The 21,744-nt window shown below is 41.6% G+C and overlaps 1 protein-coding gene across 4 annotated transcripts in view; it reads right to left on the bottom strand.

Annotated features, from left to right (window-relative positions):
• C6H10orf71 (chromosome 6 C10orf71 homolog) overlaps positions 1–21,300 on the bottom strand; it is a 1,221,395-nt gene extending 1,200,095 nt beyond the window's left edge. For all 4 annotated transcript variants that reach the window (XM_044296691.1, XM_044296688.1, XM_044296690.1 and 1 more), the window contains exons 1-2: positions 20,959–21,300; positions 18,798–18,845 (exon numbers count right to left, since the gene is read on the bottom strand). In XM_044296691.1, the coding sequence (XP_044152626.1) occupies positions 18,798–18,805 (8 nt within the window). In that variant the 5' untranslated portion in view covers positions 18,806–18,845; positions 20,959–21,300. The remainder of the gene's footprint in view (positions 1–18,797; positions 18,846–20,958) is intronic.
• Positions 21,301–21,744: the final 444 nt, after the last annotated feature.

Here is a 21,744-nt window from a genome sequence, read left to right as displayed (position 1 = left end):
ATGTGCGTAACGATCTGCTCTATAAAAAAGTAACATGACCTAATCCCTCAGGTAAACGCTGTAAAAATAAAAACGGTGCCAAAACATCAATTTTTTTGTTACCTTGCCTCACAAAAAACGTAATATAGAGCAATTATAAATCATATGTACCCAAAATAGTACCAATAAAACTGGAACCTTATCCTGTGGTTTCCAAAATGTGGTAACTTTTTTGAGTTTCTACTGTAGGGGTGCATCAGGGGGGCTTCAAATGGGACATGGCCTCTAAAAACCATTTCAGCTAAATTTGCCTTCCAAAAACCATATGGCGTTCCTTTCCTTCTGTGCCTTGTCGTGTGCCCGTACAGTCTGTTTACAATCACATGTGGGGTGTTTCTGTAAACTGCATAATCAGGGTAATAAATATTAAGTTTTATTTGGCTATTAACCCTTGCTTTGCTACTGGAAAAAATGAATTGAAATGTAAAATCTGCCCAGTTTTGTATACCTTGAGGGGTGTAGTTTCTAAAATGGGGTCATTTTTGAGTGGTTTCTATTATGTAAGCCTCACAAAGTGACTTCAGACCTGAACTGGTCCTTAAAAAGTGGCTTTTTTGCAAAGATTTGCTTCCAAACTTCTAATCCTTCTAATGTCCCCAAAAAATAAAATGTAATTTTCAAAATGATCCAAACATGAAGTAGACATATGGGGAATGTAAAGTAATTACTATTTTTGAAGGTATAAAAGTAGAGAAATTGACATTTGGAAATTTTCAAATTTTTTGTTAAATTTGGTATTTTTACCACTGTCATGAAGTACAATATGTGACGAGAAAACAATCTCAGAATGGCCTAAATAAGTAAAAGCGTTTTAAAGTTATCACCACATAAAATGACACATGTCAGATTTGCAAAAAAATGGCCTGGGCAGGAAGGTGAAAACAGGCTTGGGGTTGAGGGGTTAATTCTATGAAACACTCAGTATACCCATCAATAAATTCTTTAAAGGGGTTGTAATTTGCAAAATGGGGTCACTTTTGGGGAGTTTTCACTGTAGGGGTACCTCAGGGTCTATGTATTCAAATTCAGCTTGGCACCCAAAAAACATTGTACAAAAATATGCCTTCTAAAAACCCATATGGTGCTTCTTGCATTATGATCCCTGCTGTGTGCCCTTTAGCAGTTTACAAGCTGACATGTGGTGTTTCTATAAAATGCAGAATCAGGGATAGTAATATTTACTTTGTTTTTGCTGTGTTATAGGAAAATAATGTAAAATCTGCAAAAAATTTTTTTACCTAAAGGGTTAATAAAAGGTATAAATAAGATTTGAATAAGTTGAGGGATGTAGTTTCTAAAATGGGTTCAATTATGGGGAAGTTTCTACTATATATGCCCGTCAAAGTCATTTCAGAACTCAATTGGTCCTTAAATTTTCCGTTTACAAACCGGATTCCAAAAAAGTTGGGACACTATACAAATCGTGAATTAAAAATGAATGCAATGATGTGGAGGTGCCAACTTCTAATATTTTATTCAGAATAAAACATAAATCACGGAACAAAAGTTTAAACTTAGAAAATGTACCATTTTAAGGGAAAAATATGTTGAATCAGAATTTCATGGTGTCAACAAATCCCCAAAAAGTTGGGACAAGGCCATTTGTGGCATCTCCCCTTCTTCTTACAACACTCAACAGACGTCTGGGGACCAAGGAGACCAGTTTCTCAAGTTTAGAAATAGGAATGCTCTCCCATTCTTGTCTAATACAGGCCTCTAACTGTTCAATCGTCTTGGGCCTTCTTTGTTGCACCTTCCTCTTTATGATGCGCCAAATGTTCTCTATAGGTGAACAATCTGGACTGCAGACTGGCCATTTCAGTGCCCGGATCCTTCTCCTACGCAGCCATGATGTTGTGATTGATGCAGAATGTGGTCTGGCATTATCTTGTTGAAAAATGCAGGGTCTTCCCTGAAAGAGATGACGTCTGGATGGGAGCATATGTTGTTCTAGAACCTGAATATATTTTTCTGCATTGATGGTGCCTTTCCAGACATGCAAGCTGCCCATGCCACACGCACTCATGCACCCCCATACCATCAGAGATGCAAGCTTCTGAACTGAGCATTGATAACAATTTGGGTTGTCCTTGTCCTCTTTGGTCTGACATGGCGTCCCAGATTTCCAAAAAGAACTTCGAATCGTGACTCGTCTGACCACAGAACAGTCTTCCATTTTGCCACACTCCATTTTAAATGATCCCTGGCCCAGTGAAAACGCCTGAGCTTGTGGATCTTGCTTAGACTGGCTTCTTCTTTGCACTGTAGAGTTTCAGCTGGCAACGGCGGATGGCACGGTGGATTGTGTTCACTGACAATGGTTTCTGGAGGTATTCCTGAGCCCATTCTGTGATTTCCTTTACAGTAGCATTCCTGTTTGTGGTGCAGTGTTGTTTAAGGGCCCGGAGATCACGGGCATCCAGTATGGTTTTACGGCCTTGACCCTTACGCACATAGATTGTTCCAGATTCTCGGAATCTTCGGATGATGTTATGCACAGTTGATGATGATAGATGCAAAGTCTTTGCAATTTTTCGCTGGGTAACACCTTTCTGATATTGCTCCACTATCTTTCTGCGCAACATTGTGGGAATTGGGGATCCTCTACCCATCTTGGCTTCTGAGAGAGACTGCCACTCTGAGAAGCTCTTTTTATACCCAATCATGTTGCCAATTGACCTAATTAGTGTTAATTGGTCTTCCAGCTCTTCGTTATGCTCAAATTTACTTTTTCTAGCCTCTTATTGCTACTTGTCCCAACTTTTTGGGGATTTGGTGACACCGTGAAAATTTGAATCAACGTAATTTTCCTTTAAAATGATACATTTACTCGGATTAAACGTTTGATCTGTCATCTACGTTCTATTACAAATAAAATATTGACATTTGCCATCTCCACATCATTGCATTCAGTTTTTATTCACAATTTGTTTAGTGTCCCAACTTTTTGGGAATCCGGTTTGTACAATGTGTCACGAAAAACACTCTCAGAATGGCTTGGATAATTAAAAGCATTCCAAAGGTATAACCACATAAATTAACGTCACATTTGCAAAATTTGGCTTGGTTAGATACAATCAGGTCCATAAATATTGGGACATCAACACAATTCTAACATTTTTGGCTTATACACAACCACAATGGATTTAAAATGAAATGAACAATGTGCTTTAACTGCAGACTGTCAGCTTTAATTTGAGGGTATTTGCATCCACATCAGGTGAATAGTTTGCATATGTGCTTCCCACTTGTTAAGGCACCAAAAGTAATGGGATAATTGGTTTCTCAGTTGTTTCATGGCCAGGTGTGTTTTATTCCCTCATTATCCCAATTACAATGGGCAGATAAAAGGTCTAAATTTATGGGAAGAGAAGAGTATGGAGATGGAAAGGAACTGCTCATGATCCTAAGCATACTACCTCATCAGTGAAGCATAGTGGTGGTAGTATCATGGCGTGGGCATGTATGGCTGCCAATGTAGCTAATTCTCTTTTATTTATTGATGTGATTGCTGACAAAAGCAGCAGGATGAATTATGAAGTGTTTTGGGCAATATTATCTGCTCATATTCAACCAAATGCTTCAGAACTCATTGGACGGCTCTTCACAGTGAAGATGGACAATGATCCAAAGCATACTGCAAAAGCAACCAAAGAGTTTTTAAAGGGAAAGAATTGGAATGTTATGCAATGGTCAAGTCAATCACCTGACCTGAATCTGATTGAGCATGCATTTCACTTGCTGAAGGCAAAATTGAAGGGAAAATGCCCCAAAAATAAGCAGGAGCTGAAGACAGTTGCAGTAGAGGCCTGGCAGAGCATCACCAGGAATGAAACCCAGCATCTGGTGATGCCTATGCGTTCCAGACTTCAGGCTGTAATTGACTGCAAAGGATTTGCAACCAAGTATTAAAAAGTGAAAGTTTGATTTATGATTATTATTCTGTCTCATTACTTTTGGTTCCTTAACAAGTGGGAGGCACATATGCTAACTGTTGTAATTCCTACACCGTTCACTTGATTTGGATGTAAATAGCCTCAAATTAAAGCTGACAGTCTGCAGTTAAAGCACATTTTGTTTGTTTCATTTCAAATCCATTGTGGTGGTGTATGAGCCAAAAATGTTAGAATTGTGGCGATGTCCTAATATTTATGGACCTGACTGTAGATGAGTAATAGCCTGGTCTGGAAGAATCTTCTTCCATTTCATGTGTGTCAAGTTTGGACTAAGAGGGAAGACTATCAAAGGTGTAACTATAATTCATAGAGCCCCATGGGGAAATACAGTAGGGCCCATCCTGTGAACCAATCAGGAGGCAGGTCCTTGAGTCTATGTACTTGCTCATAAGCCACAGACACCATTCTGTGTGTAACTTGTGAAGTAAGAGGTTTGTAGGGTGGGTCTGGCAAAAAGCAATCAGACACAAGCCAGCAATCTAATGGTGCTGTAGGGACAGTTTAGGGGCATATTTAGCTACTGTAACATAGTAACATAGTAACATAGTACATAAGGCCGAAAAAAGACATTTGTCCATCCAGTTCGGCCTGTTATCCCGCAAGTTGATCCAGAGGAAGACCCCTCTCTAGTAGCTATAGCCTGTAATATTATTAAGCTCCAGAAATACGTCCGTCTTGAATTCCTTTATTGTACTCACCATCACCACCTCCTCAGGCAGAGAGTTCCGTATTCTCACTGCTCTTACCGTAAAGAATCCTTTTCTATGTTTGTGTACAAACCTTCTTTCCTCCAGGCGCAGAGGATGTCCCCTCGTCACAGTCACAGTCCTGGGGATAAATAGCTGATGGGATAGATCTCTGTACTGACCCTTGATATATTTATACATATTAATTAGATCTCCCCTCAGTCGTCTTTTTTCTAAAGTGAATAACTCTAATTTTGATAATCTTTCAGGGTACTGTAGTTGCCCCATTCCAGTTATTACTTTAGTTGCCCTCCTCTGGACCTTCTCCAGCTCTGCTATGTCTGCCTTGTTTACAGGAGCCCAGAACTGTACACAGCTACTGTATTTAGATTAAATCAATAGGTAGAAAAGTCAGGATTTTATCAAGCCGGGAAACACAGGGTCACTCAGAGTTCTGTACTGCATTTGTAAAGCTTCACACTGGAATAGCCAAAATCTTGCAGAAACATATTTTTTTCAGCAGCCAGCCTTAAAACAAAAAACAGAAGTGTCTACAGTTTATAAGTGTTTTATACTGCAAGAAAATGTTATACTAGCACATCCGAGTCACAGGTACACATCCATAAAGCTAACATACAAACAAACAACAAAATATGGCAGCACACTGTTATACATGCAAACAATATAACTAGGGATTAGAGATTATTCTGGATTACAGTGGTACTATACATTAAAAAAAATTATTTGCCCACATATTTTATAAAAATTGTGTCAGGCCCATCTACTGACGTCAAGGTGGCTTCTGCAGATGGGTACCTAACACTAACAGCTGCCTCTCCTGGGCTTACTTTAAGACTACAAGGGCGGTGTAGGAACCAGCTGTATTTATACTCTGCTCAGTAGCTCTGGGCAGATGGGCGGGGGAGTGCTTAATCTAAAAGGAGGCAGCTACCCTCCAAATGCACTGCAAGAAAATTTAGACTAGCATATTCAAACTAACAGGTTTCGTGTTCTCATTAAGAGAAACACAATAAGAGTATTGCAGGTTTGATACTTTTTTAATGGCTAACAAAAATAGAGGTAATGATGTTACAAAGCGAGCTTTTGAGACATCACCAGTCCCTTCATCAGGCGTACTACAAGAATATATGAAGAAACAGCAATATATATGCACAATAAGAACAGAGACATGGAGGAATGAATGGACATTTGAAAAATAGCACAACAACGGATCCGTCTTCAAAATGCGTTCAGTGTTACTATGGCAGCCAGGACGCTATTAAAGTCCTGGTTGCCATAGTAGTAGTGGGGAGCGGGGGAGCAGTATACTTACAGTCCGTGCGGCTCCCGGGGCGCTCCAGAATGACGTCAGAGCGCCCCATGCGCATGGATGACGTGCCATGTGATCACGTCATCCATGCGCATGGGGCGCCCTGACGTCACTCTGGAGCGCCCCGGGAGCCGTACGGACGGTAAGTATACTGCTCCCCCGCTCTCCACTATGCTTTACCATGGCTGCCAGGACTTTAGCGTCCCGGCAGCCATGGTAACCATTCAGAAAAAGCTAAACGTTGGATCCGGCAATGCGCCGAAACGACATTTAACTTAAGGCCGGATCCGGATTAATGCTTTTCATTAATCAAGTCTTCAGGATTTTTGGCCGGAGCAAAAAGCGCAGCATGCTTCTGTATTTTCTCCGGCCAAAAAACATTCCAGTCCGGAACTGAAGACATCCTGATGTATCCTGAATTTCTCTCCATTCAGAATGCATTAGGATAAAACTGATCAGGATTCTTCCGGCATAGAGCCCCGACGATGGAACTCTATGCCGGAAAAAAAGAACGCAAGTGTGAAAGAGCCCTTAGAAGCCCAGAAATGTGCACAAAGAGTTCAATTGTTTGCATGTATAACAGTGTGCTGCCATATTTTGTTTGCTATAAGTGTTTTATAGGCAGCTTTGGACTGGCTCACTGGAGCATGCTCTGGTGGGCCTTCTGACAATGTCACATGACCACTGTGACCTGTGGCTGCCTGTCCTTGCATCCTGTGATTCAGGATAAGGTAATAATTGATCTATAATGAGTGTTTAGGAGGTCAGAGATCAGAGATATGGGGCCGTAAGCTGAGCTGCCTGACAGAAAAAAGTGAAATTTAGATCCTGCATACTAGAGAATCTCAAGGCTGCACAGAGACAAAATTGTTAATAAAGACCATTTGAAAAAAGATATTAAGCTCAAAAAGGGTGCAACACAATAATAAAATAATTGTCCCCAAAGGTGAAGGTGGACATAGTCTCTAAATGTAATGCAATATCCTGTTGCTTTGATATACTAGTTATTTTAAAACAATGGAATGCTTCAGTATACCATTGTAAATTGTCAATACCAGCGTGCAGTGGGTTCCAAGCAGAGAAGGGGCGTTTAATTGCACTTTTATTTGTGAATCACTGATAAAGCACTTGACATTTTTACACTGTTTAATAATCAGTGTACAAAACCTTTGACTTTTCATTTATAGGCCCCATAATAAAATGTCTGATAAACTGAAGAGTGGAAAACAAAAGACATGTGCCTCTTCATCCGCGAGTCAGAATACAGCAGCAGCACCAGCCATTCAGCCATTAGTAATAGTAGTTGTAGGCCATGGTTCTATCACACTTCTGGTAGGTGCCACATTGTGGACTGGATGGCTCACTCCTCCTTCCAATCAAATCAGGATGATGTCAAAGTCACCTCTGAGTCTGACACCCTGAGTCTGAGTCTCCCTGTTGATGACTTGTGTGAGTATAGTCAGCATTTGGACAGCCATGAGGAGGTTCAGGCAGAGGTGGGAGGCCACATGCATAGCTGTGTTCTTGGTGATGGTAGTAGTAGTGGCACTTGCATCTATGTTAATGGCAACAAGGGGCAGTGGTAGAAATGGTGACAGTGGCACTTGGAGTAAATACAGGGGAGGGAATAATGAGAGGGGCCAGTGAAAGACCTGTGTTGGACAGGATATGGGAGTAGGATCGGGGGGCTGAGGAGCAGGTGACATCAGAAATAAGAGGTGTTGGCCATGGCAGCAATAAAGATCAGAGGCAAAGTATGGCCAAAATAAAAAAAAAAAAAAAAAACTGACAGGGCCATTTCTGCTTCTATTGTGGTCAGCTCAGGAACTGGTGATGCCTCTGATACTGTGATCCCATGCTCAAAATGTGCCACACTTAGAGCAAGCTTGTCTGCCGCTAGTTCTGTGTGAGTATCTTCTAAATGGCAGTTTTTTTCACTTGTGCCGGAGGACAAAACCATTGCCATGTGCAAGATCTGCAGGAGGAAAATAAGCAGTGGGCATTTAAACATAGGCATAACAGTTCAACTGAAGCACATGAAGTGGCGTCACCGGATCCAGTAGGAAAATAGAACTTTCCAATCAAAACAAGACTGATTCTCCCAGTATTCTTTGTGGCATCCAGACCATATCTACATGCAGTACAGTGTCCATGTTATCATCATAAATTACTACTTCTCCCACTTAGACTGCTGCTCCTCCCCCTCCTCCTACTCCCCTAGTTATCAGCCATCAATAATAGAATGTGTGGGCAGGAAACTATATGAGCCTAGCAAACTTTGCTGCCATATCACTTAGTAGATTCTGCTGCCAACAGGGAACTGATGGGCTATGCTTAGCCTCAATGAAAAATACCTAGCCACCATTATTATAAAAAATTAAAAAAATAATCTTTGCCTTGTACTTTCATATGGTGGAAAATGTGGGCTGCTCCTTGCAATCACTGTGCGGAAAGGGATAATGCTCAGTGTTGGGCATTTTCGCTGCCGGTGGGGGCACGGCCCCTCCGTTCAGTGGATGAATTTTTTTTGCCCTGGGTCAGATATATGATGATCTGGATCGTATTTCTCTGGCGGAATCTAAACTGTGTCTTTTATGCCAGGGTAAACAGTCTGCAGAGATATACTGTTCAGAATTTCGGAGATGGGCAGCTGATACTGGTTGGAATGATGCTGCACTCCGAAGTCAATTTTGCCATGGTCTTTCAGAGGGATTGAAAGATGCATTTGCCTTTCATGAGAGACCTACCTCCTTGGATTCTGCCATTTCTCGGGCTGTTCGTATTGACAGGCGTCTTAGAGAGAGAGGAGAGATCACTCCTTCCTGTCATACTCAGTCCAAGGACAGTGGGGTGGTCTCATTCAGTGCGCAGGAGCCGCAGTCTCTCTCAATCCTCTCTGAGCAGGAGCCCATGCAGCTGGGTTTGCTTGCCTCTGACAACAGAGGATTCAGCTCTCAGAGGAAGGTTTGTTTTTGTTGTGGAGGTATAAATTATATGGCAAATGTTTGTCCCTCTAGGAGATTCAGGCAGTTTTTTGAGAGCAATAAAGAAACAAAAAGAAAAAAGTCATCTAAAAACGTTCCATCTGTTACTATTGGCAAGGTTGATGCGGAAATTGAAGGTTTTCCATTTGCTTGTAGTTCCCATTTGGTCCTACCTGCCAGGGTGGCGCTAGAGAGCAAGAACATTCTTTGTGAGATTTTTGTAGATAGTGGAGCAGCTGTCAATCTCATTGATAATCAATTTGCTATAAAACATGGTTTCCAGGTATGCACTTTGGGAAAGGATATACCTGTTTTTGCTATTGATTCCGCTCCACTTTCTCAGAAATCATTACAGGGCATAGTTCACAATATCCGTTTGATTGTGAGTGATACTCATGTTGAGGATGTGTGATGTTTCGTCCTAAGCAGGTTGTCTACTCCTCTAGTGTTGGGGATACCCTGGCTCACTAAACATAACCCCACCATTGATTGGCAAGCGAGGCAAATAAATGGTTGGAGTGACTTTTGCAGAGAGAATTGCCTCTCGACATCTGTTTCAGAGGTTTCTACTAAGACTGTACCATCTTTTCTCTCAGAATTTTTAGATGTGTTTTCTGAGAGTGGTGTTCAGGAGCTGCCCCTTCACAGGGAGTACGATTGCCCTATTAATCTCATCCCAGGCGCCAAGCTGCCTAAATCTTGTTTATACAATCTCTCCCAACCTGAAAGGGTCGCTATGCGTGCTTATATCTCTGAGAGCCTGAGAAAGGGACACATATGGCCCTCAAAGTCACCTGTTGCCGCTGGTTTTTTCTTTGTTAAGAAAAAAGATGGTTCTTTAAGACCATGTCTGAATTTCAGGGAGCTGAACAGTATCACAATTTGTGACCATTATCCGCTTCCTCTGATCCCAGACCTGTTTAACCAGATTGTTGGGGCTAAAGTTTTTTCCAAGTTGGATTTAAGAGGGGCATACAACCTGGTCAGGGTCAGAGAAGGAGATGAATGGAAGATGGCCTTCAATACCCCTGAGGACTATTTTGAGAATTTGGTTACGCCTTTTGGTTTGACGAATGCTCCAGACGTCTTTCAGCATTTTGTGAACAGCATTTTTTATCATTTAATAGGGAAATTTGTACTAGTGTATCTAGATGACATTTTGATTTTTTTCTCCTGATTTCAAAACTCATAAGGACCACCTACGTTAGGTCTTGCTCATTCTGCGGGAGAATAAATTGTACGCTAAACTGGAAAAATGTGTGTTTGCGGTTCCAGAAATTCAATTTCTGGGGTTTCTTCTCTCCGCTTCTGGTTTTCGCATGGACCCCGAGAAGGTCCGCGCTGTGCTTGAGTGGGAGCTTCCTGAGAATCAGAAGGCACTGATATGCTTTTTGGGTTTTGCCAATTATTACAGGAAGTTCATTTTGAATTATTCCTCTGTTGTTAAACCATTCACTGATATGACTAGAAAGGGGGTAGATTTTTCCTCCTGGTCGGTAGAGGAGCGTAAGGTCTTTTCTAGTATCAAGGAGAGTTTTGCTTCCACTCTCATCTTGGTACAACCTGATATTTCTCTGCCTTTCATAGTTGAGGTGGATGCTTCTGAGGTGGGTGTGGGTGCGGTCTTGTCTCAGGGTCCCTCTCCTGCCAAATGGCGACCGTGTGCCTTTTTCTCGAAGAAACTCTCCTCCGCAGAGAGAAATTACGATGTGGGTGATAGGGAGTTGTTGGTCATCAAGTTAGCTTTTGAGGAATGGCACCATTGGCTAGAGGGAGCCAGACACCCTATTACCGTGTTTACCGACCATAAGAATCTGGCCTACTTGGAGTCAGCCAAGCGTCTGAACCCGAGACAGGCCAGATGGTCTTTGTTCTTTTCAAGGTTTAATTTTGTTGTCACTTTCCGCCCTGGGGTCAAGAATGTGAAGGCAGATGCTCTGTCACTTTGTTTTCCGGGAGGGGGGAACTTTGAAGACCCGGGTCCCATTTTGGCTGAAGGGGTGGTTGTGTCGGCTCTTTATCCTGAATTGGAGGCAGAGGTTCAGACAGCCCAGGCAGAGGCTCCTGATCTTTGTCCTCCTGAGAGGTTGTTTGTGCCTCAAGGTTTTTAAGGAGCACCACGATACTATCCTTGCTGGGCACCTTAGGGTTAGAGCCACAGTAAAACTCATTGCTCAGAGATTCTCGTGGCCGGCTCTTCGTAAGTCGGTTGAGGGTTTTGTGGCAGCCTGAGAGACCTGCGCTCGTGCCAAAGTCCCTCATTCATTGCCATCGAGTCCTCTCCTTCCGTTACCCATTCCTTCCCGTCCTTGGACACATCTGTCCATGGATTTCATTATGGACCTGCCTCTTTCCTCGGGGAAGACTGTGATTCTGGTGGTGGTGGACCGTTTTAGCAAAATGGCACATTTAGTTCCTTTTCCTGTTTTGCCCAATGCTAAAACGCTGGCGCAGGCATTTATTGATCACATTGTCAAACTTCATGGTATCCCTTCAGACATAGTCTCTGATAGGGGCACGCAATTTGTTTCCATATTCTGGAAGGCCTTCTGTTCTCGCTTGGGGGTTCGGTTGTCATTCTCTTTCTGCTTTCCACCCGCAGTCCAATGGCCAGACAGAGCGCGTCAATCAGAATCTGGAGACATATCTCTGTTGTTTTGTGGCAGAGAATCAGGAGGATTGGTGTTCTTTTCTCTCCCTTGCTGAGTTTGCTTTAAATAACCGTTGTCAGGAGTCCTCTGATAAGTCACCTTTTTTTTTTTTTTATCCGCAGTTTGGGACATTCTCTGGAGAGGGGGATTCTAGTTTACCTGATGAGGAGAGATTCTCCTCGTCTTTGTCATCTATTTGGCAAAAGATTCAGGATAATCTAAAGAGCATGAGTCAGAAATATAAGTGTGTGGCGGATAAGAGACGTGTGCCTGGTCCGGACCTGAATGTTTGTGATCTGGTATGGTTGTCTACAAAGAATATCAAATTGAAGGTTCCCTCCTGTAAGTTGGGTCCTAAGTTTATTGGGCATTACAAAATCTTGTCCGTCATCAATACCATTGCCTACCGTTTTGATCTTCCTCAGACTTGGAAGATCCATAATGTTTTTCACAAGTCCCTATTAAAACCTTATGTCCAACCCACTGTACCCTCCTCTTTGCCTCCTCCTCCGATTGTGGTTGATGGTAATCTTGAATTTCAGGTCTCTCGTATTGTGGTCTCTCGTATTGTCCGCTGTTCTCTTCAGTACCTCGTTCATTGGGAGGGTTATGGTCCTAAGGAGAGGATGTGGGTTCCAGTGGAGGACATTAAGGCCACTCGTCTTCTCAGGGCTTTCCATAGATCCCATCCTGAGAAGGTGGGCTCTGAGTGTCCGAAGTCCACTCGTAGAGGGAGAGGGGTACTGTCACCACCAGATCTTTGAGAAGTTCTGATAGACGCTCTTCAGTACCTCCTGTATGATCTTCTTTTGTTTTGCTTTTGTTTTGACATCTCTCCTCCCTCTCCCAGCTGTCATCTATTAGCAGTGATTGCCTCCCTATATATCTCCTCCCCATACTGCCTCACCTTGCGGTTTATACAACTTCCTGGAGTGTGCTCATGCTAAAAACTGCAACTGATGCTTCTACAGAGTCTGTTCATTTATTTGTGTTTTCCTGTTGCCTTGATCCTAGGTGACGCTGACTCCTTCGGTATTAAGTGTAGGGAGCCGGTGGTCGTGTCGGTTCCTTATTTGTAACTTCTTGTTTTCTGTTACACCATCCGTGACACCGAGTCAGAGTAGCCACGCAGCAGATCAGTTGCTCAAGTGCATCAAACAGCAAATATCCCACTGGATGCCTCCCCGCAGACTCAAACAGGGAAAAGTGGTCATCAACAATTTCAGGAACATCTTGACTGCACTGCATTTAAGTTTAATAACACATGTTCCCTGCATGGCGCACGTGATAAATTTAGTGGTGGAGTCTTTTTGAAAAAGTCCAGTGGCTTGCAGAAAGTCCTGGACATGTCCTGAAGACTGTCCTCACATTTTAGTCATTTCTATGTGGCAAAGAATGCCCCTCCTGGACTTGCAGCTACAGTACAGTCAGCTACTGCACTGCTTGATCAGTGACATTATTCCAACTTGCATATATACTCAGGCTCTTCGAAGAGGTTATCAGATTTATCAACATGGACAACTGCAGAATCAACAATGTCATGCCCCTGATATTTATATTAAAGCAAATGATGGTAGAAAAAGAACAGCTTCTGCATCTTGGTGGCTGCCCTGTAGCTGTTGAATGAGGAGCAGGAGGAGGAGGAATTGGTGGTGGAGGAGAAAAGGCTGATGATGATTAGGACAATGACACTGACTATGATGACCAATTATCCCAGTCGGTAACAGTGCTGGAAAGAACTCGCTCCTCACAAATTCTGGCAAGCTGTATGCCTGCTTACATACTGATAGGATTATCATTAGCATGTTTTTAGACCCTTGCTATCGAACCAATGGAGTAATGGTTTCCGATTGCCACGGGAGGCTAAATTGCTATACTACTGGGATACACTGTACAGTCGTGGCCAAAAGTTTTGAGAATGACACAAATATTAGTTTTCACAAAGTTTGCTGCTAAATTGCTTTGAGATCTTTGTTTCAGTTGTTTCTGTGATGTAGTGAAATATAATATAACAATCGGAAAGAGGCTTCATCGGAGAATATGACTTTGCCCCAGTCCTCAGCAGTCCATTCACCATATTTTCTGCAGAAGATCAATCTGTCCCTGATGTTTTTTTTGGGAGAGAAGTGGCTTCTTTGCTGCCCTTCTTTACACCAGGCCATCTTCCTAAAGTCTTTGCCTCACTGTGCGTGCAGATGCGCTCACACCTGCCTGCTGCGATTCCTGAGCAAGCTCTGCACTGGTGGCACTCCGATCCCGCAGCTGAATCCTCTTTAGGAGACGATCCTGGCGCTTGCTGGACTTTCTTGGACGCCCTGAAGCCTTCTTAACAAGAATTGAACCTCTTTCCTTGAATTTCTTGATGATCCTATAAATTGTTGATTGAGGTGCAATCTTAGTAGCCACAATATCCTTGCCTGTGAAGCATTTTTATGCAACGCAATGATGGCTGCACACGTTTCTTTGGTTAACCATGGTTAACAATGGAAGAACAATGATTTCAAGCATCACCTTCCTTTTAACAGGTCAAGTCTGCCATTTTAACCCAATCAGCCTGACATAATGATCTCCAGCCTTGTGCTCGTCAACATTCTAACCTGAGTTAACAAGACGATTACTGAAATGATCTCAGCAGGTCCTTTAATGACAGCAATGAAATGCAGTGGAAAGTTTTTTTGGGGATTAAGTAAATTTTCATGCCAAAGAAAGACTATGCAATTCATCTAATCACTCTTCAAAACATTCTGGAGTATATGCAAATTGCTATTATGAAAACTTAAGCAGCAACTTTTCCAATTTCCAATATTTATGTAATTCTCCAAACTTTTGGCCACGACTGTACACACAGCTTTCAGTAAGAAGATGCCTTCTGTCTACCTGTCTAGTGATTGACGAACATCTGCCAGGACGGTTTGCAAACGCGATCAAATGTTCGTGATCCGCAAGTTTGCGGCCGGTCCCATTCATTTTAATGGCAGGCGAACCTGAAAAACCATTAGCTCATATTTGCAGCCAAGAAATAATTACTAGAAGTGCACAAATAGTCCCACAACATGGACAGTGACATACCAGATGTATTATTCCAATTTGCGATCTCCATTCATTAATTTTTTTAATGTAAAATATCGGCTATATAATTTTCGCGTAACCGCATGCGCAAATGCACTATACAGTACCCAAATGCACTATAAAGAAAGTGTATTGGTATATAACACCCCGCTTCAATCAGTTTTTTTGAGGACGACTGGTATATCACACCAGTAGAAAGTATTTGTTCCAATAACGCTTGTCCCTCTATATACCTGCAGTATCGCAGCAGAACCGCACACAACTGCCACACAATACAAATGCACTATAATATACTTTCTAACATAGAAAGTATATTATAAAATTGTACAAGGAAGGCAATCCATTAGAATATACATAAAGATAAAACCTAACCTTCAATAATGTTACTATGAGGGTCCAGTCACATGTCCGTAAGTGTTTTGCGGATCCGAAAAACACAGAAACCGGCAATGTGCATTCGCCGGCACTATAATAGAAAATGCCTAATCTTGTCTGCAATTGCGGACAAGAATAGGGCATGTTCTATTTTTTTGCGGAAACTGAAGCACCGATCCTTAAATGCGGATGTGGATCCGCAAATGCGAATGCGGACAGCACATTCCGGCTCTATTGAAAATGAATGGGTCTTGCGGAACGGATGCGGACCCATTTTGTGGACGAGTGAATGGAAAAGATATTACCCTCAAAATGAAAATAAATTAAATTATTAAAGCAAAAAGCATAGATGTGGTAGGCAATAACAAGTGCTCGGCGGCACTAAATCAGGTGCTAGGCTGCACCAAATCAGAAACCATATGTCTTACCACAATCCGAGGGGTTCCAGTGCACATCCATGAATCCCGGAGGGAAAGCAAAAAACATCTATCCCTGGGCTAGATGATGATGTGGTATTGAATGACAGGGTGGGATTGTTCTACAGGGGGAGTACTATTCTGGCCCTGATAGCCTAACCATAGACCACCCGCCCTGATAAGAGCAAACCTTACCCTATAAAAAAAAATGGCCCTAGTAAGCCCCTAGCCCCTAGGCCCCTGACTTTCAGGTGATCACTATATAGATCTATGTGTTTTTGACTCATTATAAAAGTACATTGCACCCCTCTGTGTATCACACGTATAGATAGCACACCTATACTAGTCCTTAAAATGACTTTTGTGGCCCTATTAGCTAGCGTTTGGTGTCCCTAACAGCCTGTCCCTGCTCCACACAGCAACCTCTCCCTACACTGGCAAAACACTGAATGTAAAATGGCAGCCAGATCAGGTTTATTTATAAGGTAGGGGGTATGTCCATGTGCTGAAACATCTCAATTGGCTGTCCTGTACCACCTGATGGATGTCTCATGGGTCAAAGTTCTTCACAATGTAAAAGAATATGGCGGGAGCAAATATCTCCATATGTTCACATGTTCGGCGAATCGCGAACAGGCAAAGTTGGCCGTGAAACGACCACCGGGCGAACCACAAGGCCATGTCTTAACCTGTCTGACCAGCTGACCCCTCTCAAACCTCCACCGAATCACTACCCTCACCATAAGTAGCAGAAGCCACAGCAGCTCCAGCAACAGCCGACTTAGTCTCATAAACACGATGTAGCAGGTTTTTCATGTGCCGCACCATGTTGATGCAAGTCAGCAAATGGAGACAAACTGACTTAATCAGGTTCTGTACTACCTGGACTAGACTTTTCCAGCACATACCCCATTGTCCTCCACAAGTGTACAAAACATCACTTTTGTGAAAATAAATGAGGTATGGATCCATGGGGATTTTCACATATCTCTGACTCAGGCTAATGAATATATCTGCCATTTCATTATGGTAGCGTTTTATCCCCGCCAGCCTGTTTTCATGTTCCTTGCTGTATGGTTAATACTGCCTCTACTTCCACTACCTTTACTCCTACACACACATCTACTGCCTTGCCTGTTCCATGCTGTGCTGCTTCTGCTGCTGCTACATGCCACTATTACCCCTACATACCTAACCCTTTCCATATCCACACTGTACTGCTACTGCTCCCAAATAAAAGCAAGAGTTTTTCCAGCACTTGTTCAGAACAAGCCAGTGTTTATTTTGACATTCACATGTGTACAAACAGGGTTAGGCATTTGTCTCTATTAAGGCATCATTTTTGGATGTTTGATCAGAACAGAACAAGCCAATGTTTCTTCTGACACTACCGTGTGGATGTATCAAAGTGGGCAGGCATCTGCTTCCATTAAGGCATCATTTTTGGAACGATTGTTGAGAGCATGATACTGTTTTTCTTTTTTCCCAGTAACACTGTATATATTTATACACCATCTTCCTCCAATATGGGACAATTGTAGGAATGTATTTTTGGTTCAAAAAAGTATAACAAATCCAACAGCGCAGTATTGTTCTTTTTTTACCAAGGCTGTTGACACCCATGCATTTACCCATCCCTATATATGTTAGTGTCACTTTGACATTATTTATTATTGCTGCCATTGCATTAAAGAGCTTAATTTGGATAAAGAGATAGCAAAAAAAAAAAAAAAGACAGAAATACAAGACATACAAGTATGAGTCCCAGGTAACCCCGGAGTGTCAATCAGTATACCAATCTTCAGGCCAACTGAAACATTTTTGACTTGAGAAGAATCGGATCAGAACCAAATCAAATTTTTGGAACAATTCTGTGAATCGAACTCGAAAAAAAGTTCAAGAAGTTTGTTCAGGAGCTACAGATTTATAGTCTTATTTATAGTTCTGACCTTCTCAAATAGGATTCAATCCTGTCCTATGCTCATTATAATTTTCTATTTTCACTGTCTAAATGCCAGAAACTACCGTTCGACAAGTCCAGCAAGGGACCATGGTTCATAAGATCGGAACAGAAGCCAACTTGCAAAAAGGATTTGCAATTGAAAGAGTTGTGTAGTGTAGGTTACAGGCAAGGGGGTTGTAAGAAGCACTTAAAAAAATATTCAAGAGAACCTGTCACCATGAAAATATTAAGTAATCTGCCAGCAACATGTTACAAAGCAGGAGGTACTGAGCAGATTCGGTATAACTTGTGTTTCATTAACGTATCTTCTTGCTTATTCTGGGCTTTGAAGTCAAAGGGGTAGCCCTATCAGTGACTGGCAGCTATTCTGTATGGTCAGCCACATAGGGAAGGCTGCCAATCACTGAATAGGCTGCATTCTATTCTTAACTTCAAAGCCCAATATAAGCAGGGATATGAATATATTACAAGTTATACTGAATCTGTTCCCCCCCAAAAAAACTCAGCTCAAACACCATTCTTAGCATGACAGGTTCTCTTTAAGTTATGGTACTACTGGTTTTGGCTATATCAGTGTATTGTATGATCCCACAAGTCCTGTTTAAAATCCTACATGAATTATCTAAGAAAATGTGTTCAGCTTTCTCTCAAGGAGGAGCATTTCAGGAGCTTCAATGGGTTATATTTTCAGACAAATTTCTATTGATCTCCCCTGTCAGCCAAGTCATTTTTGTGCTGCCACAAGGATTACTTCATTGCTAACTATGATGAGTCCTTTTAATTACATCCCTACATTAAAAGCTACTTTGAATATCAGCTCTGTCTTAACAATCACTTAAAGGGGTTATCCAACCCCAAAATAGTCCCCCAAATGACCGGGCCACTTACACAGATTGTACTTACGTTGCTCGACGGCACCCACCCGCGTCACTTCTGCTGCATCTCCTTGTCACTCGGATCTAAATATCTGGTGATGAGGAAATGGGGCAGCCAATAGCAGGCTGAGACGGGACCAAGCCTTCCTAGCATCGCAGGTGACATTAGGGAGGTTCATTGCCATTGTGGCCTGCTATTGGTTGCTCCATTTCCCCACCCCCCACCCCGCAAGTCATCTTATGTTTTGATCCGCACAATGGGGAGATGCAGCGGCGGACGTGCAGGCAGCAGATGCAACACAGAAGCACAGTACAATCTGTGTGAGGGCTCTGGGCATTTGAGGGGACTTTTTGGGGGTTGGATAACCCCTTTAATCAGTGTAGACAATATGTTATTATGAGACAAAATGAAACACCAATGAATGCTAGCATAATATAAGGAAGGACACTCACCACACCATCTACATTTCTTTCCTGGTCCTGTTTTGTTCAACCATGACCCTGTTTGTAAAGAAAGGGATGCAAATGAACTTTAACAACCTCTGCTTCTAATATCGCCAGATGTAAGGCAGTTATCCTATAATGTTCGACCCTTTAAGTAGGCCTTAAGACATGACTTGGATATTAAATAAGCCAGCACCTCATATGCAGACAGCTGTTTCCTGTTTCGGGGTGATTTCCCCTCATCAGTGCAGAGCATAGAGCACTGGCTTAACTGGGTGAGAGGCCAAATTAGCATCCCTTTCTTCCCATAATTCCAGAGGAGCATGTATATGTCTACTCAGGCAGATTAAGGCGCTCCCTCCCCAAGGAGAGATAGTCCCCCCCCCCCCAAATCCTGTTTGTGAGTACCAGGACACCACTAATGCCACCTGCCAGCGTGGAAATACTGCTCACATCCAGCAATGGGGAGGCAAATGCCCTTGATCACTAATATCAGACAAATCCATGTTTTACTATCCTTCATGTAATGGAGCTCTGAATATACAAGTGACCACAAATCACTAGGAATATATTACTGTGACTATGAATATGTTACTGACATGCAGGAACTAGGTAGGGCATTAAGAAGAAGATGTCACATCAATAATGTAGTCTAATACGCAGGTAGCATGTTATAGAGCAGGAACAAATTTGACATAACTATGCAGATAACTTGTATTATATTCATTTAAACCTGTGCTCCATGTCTGGAGTCCAAGTCCTCAGTGATTGACAGTTATCATTGCACAGTCACATTGAAAGACTGTCACATTGATTAGAGACACCCACTTGACTCCTAAGCCCATAAAGAGAAGATGTCAAAATTAATATTTAATTAGTTATATTTGAACCTTGACATAAATAACTCAGCTCCTCCTGCTCTATAAAATGCTGTGTGCATATTGCATAGCATTATTAAATTGATGACCTATCCTCAGAACAGGTAAACAGCTCTTGTGCGAGTGCTGTGTCCTCTGCAATGTTTATTTGTACACCGTCTACTTTATAGTGGTGGTACAGTGTAATTACAGCTGATCGTACTATTCAAGTGAACGGAAGAGGAAACTGTAATTACACTGCACTGCCGCTACAAGGGAGATGGCATGCCGGTAAACTTAGAAGAAAATGCAGTGCTCGCACGAGCACCAAAGTCACTTCAAACAGCTGATCATGGGTGTACCAGGTGTAGGATCCCCGCCAATCTGATATTGATGACCTGTCCTCTGGATAGGCCATCAATATCTGTAGCCTTGACAACTCCTTTAAGGTGACAGGTTCTCTTTAAATATATAACAGAATAAGCAACACTGGCACAATGAATATATTATAAGCCCTGTACTGGACCAATGTGTTTTAATGCCATACGAAAATAAATTGTAACAGCTATAAGGACAACAAAGAATACATAAAAACAAAAATGATCTAATATATACAAAATGATAATGTTTATACTGTCATATTACAACTGCATCAAGCGGAAAAAAATATATATATATATATTTGCATGATCTGTGAACATATTGTGCATTGATTCAAGACTCTGATGATTCATTATATTCATTGTGACTTTGTGACTAAATTGTGATATCTATTACACAATATTAGTTGCCGGATCAGACTCAAACTGGCACAGTACCATTTCTAAAGCATAAAGGTCTTATAAATTATAATTTCAGGCAATTGGACCTTATATATGACTATAAAAATGCACATATAATATGGACAAAAATAATACATCTAATATTGCCCTATATACCAACACTGTCACATTGTGAGTCACAAAATGAATCCGGTACAATAAACTTTAACCAGAGTATTTTAATAAAAGTAAGTTAAGTCATAAAACATTACCATTATTACCAAAACGATTTGGAGGGAAGTGACTGTTTTGAAAGTTGTCATTTGATTATTTTTCTTTCAAGTTTCAAGTTTTAGTTTTTGTTCCTATTGATCAATCAGCTATTAGCCAATACAATTTTTGTGTCACTCAATGAATTAAATTAAAGATTGGGGGCCCAAATACATTTTACTCTATATTACACAGGATCAATCCAAAGAGACATTTTAGTACTTCCCTAGTAGTGAAAAATACATAATACTGTACATAATGTCACATCAAGGTCTTACTTACCTTTTCATATGTAAAGAATTTAATGAAAAGTCATCTTGGCCTCCTAGTTTCTAGAAAGCATGTATGATGTCTTCAATGTAAAAGTCTCCTAAATTACATTCCACCAAATTTTAAATTGAGGGAATACTGCATTATTACTGGTGCTATGCTCTCAAGCAAAAGAAGTCCAAGCTTAGTGCAGTGTCGGGTGTCTAGCAGATGGTAGCAGCTTCTGTGTCTATTTTTATATCTGGCTGTGTCTGTAGCAGTTTTCTCTCTCATAAAACAAATCACAGGCTTCCTTCATTTCCCCCAAAAGCGAATTAATAATGTCTCAGTCCTTGTCATTAGGAATAGGTGAAGAGGAATGTTGGTTTGTCCCTAAGAGAGCAGTGTTGGGTGTGAGCAAAGGCGCATAGGTGCCATTAACAAAAATAACACATACATCATAGTCAACAATCTGTGGCTTAAATTCCACATGTAAACATTTGCCTAAGTTTGTAAGGTAATATGTAATAGGTCAAAATGGAGTTGATAATCGTAATCTAAAAACAAGATGACAATGAGCATAAACTATGTGCCAGCATAACCATTCACGTATTTGCTTTTTTGATAACAGCTCATAAAGATTACTGTGCATTACGTGCAAGCAATTTTTAATTCTTTCTTTAAGCATGTGTGCCTGGAAGATTTATTTATAACAGCTCCTGTAGAGCAGCACATGGAAAGAATACAGAGCAGACTGATGTCATTGGCATGGAGAAGAGGCTAAATCTGGATGTGTACTAATGACAGGGCTGAGCGACA

The sequence above is a fragment of the Bufo gargarizans genome, chromosome 6 (assembly GCF_014858855.1).
Source record: "Bufo gargarizans isolate SCDJY-AF-19 chromosome 6, ASM1485885v1, whole genome shotgun sequence".
Classification (NCBI taxonomy): domain Eukaryota; kingdom Metazoa; phylum Chordata; class Amphibia; order Anura; family Bufonidae; genus Bufo; species Bufo gargarizans.
Note: the sequence above shows the minus strand (reverse complement) of the source record. Positions and strands in the feature narration are given on the sequence as shown.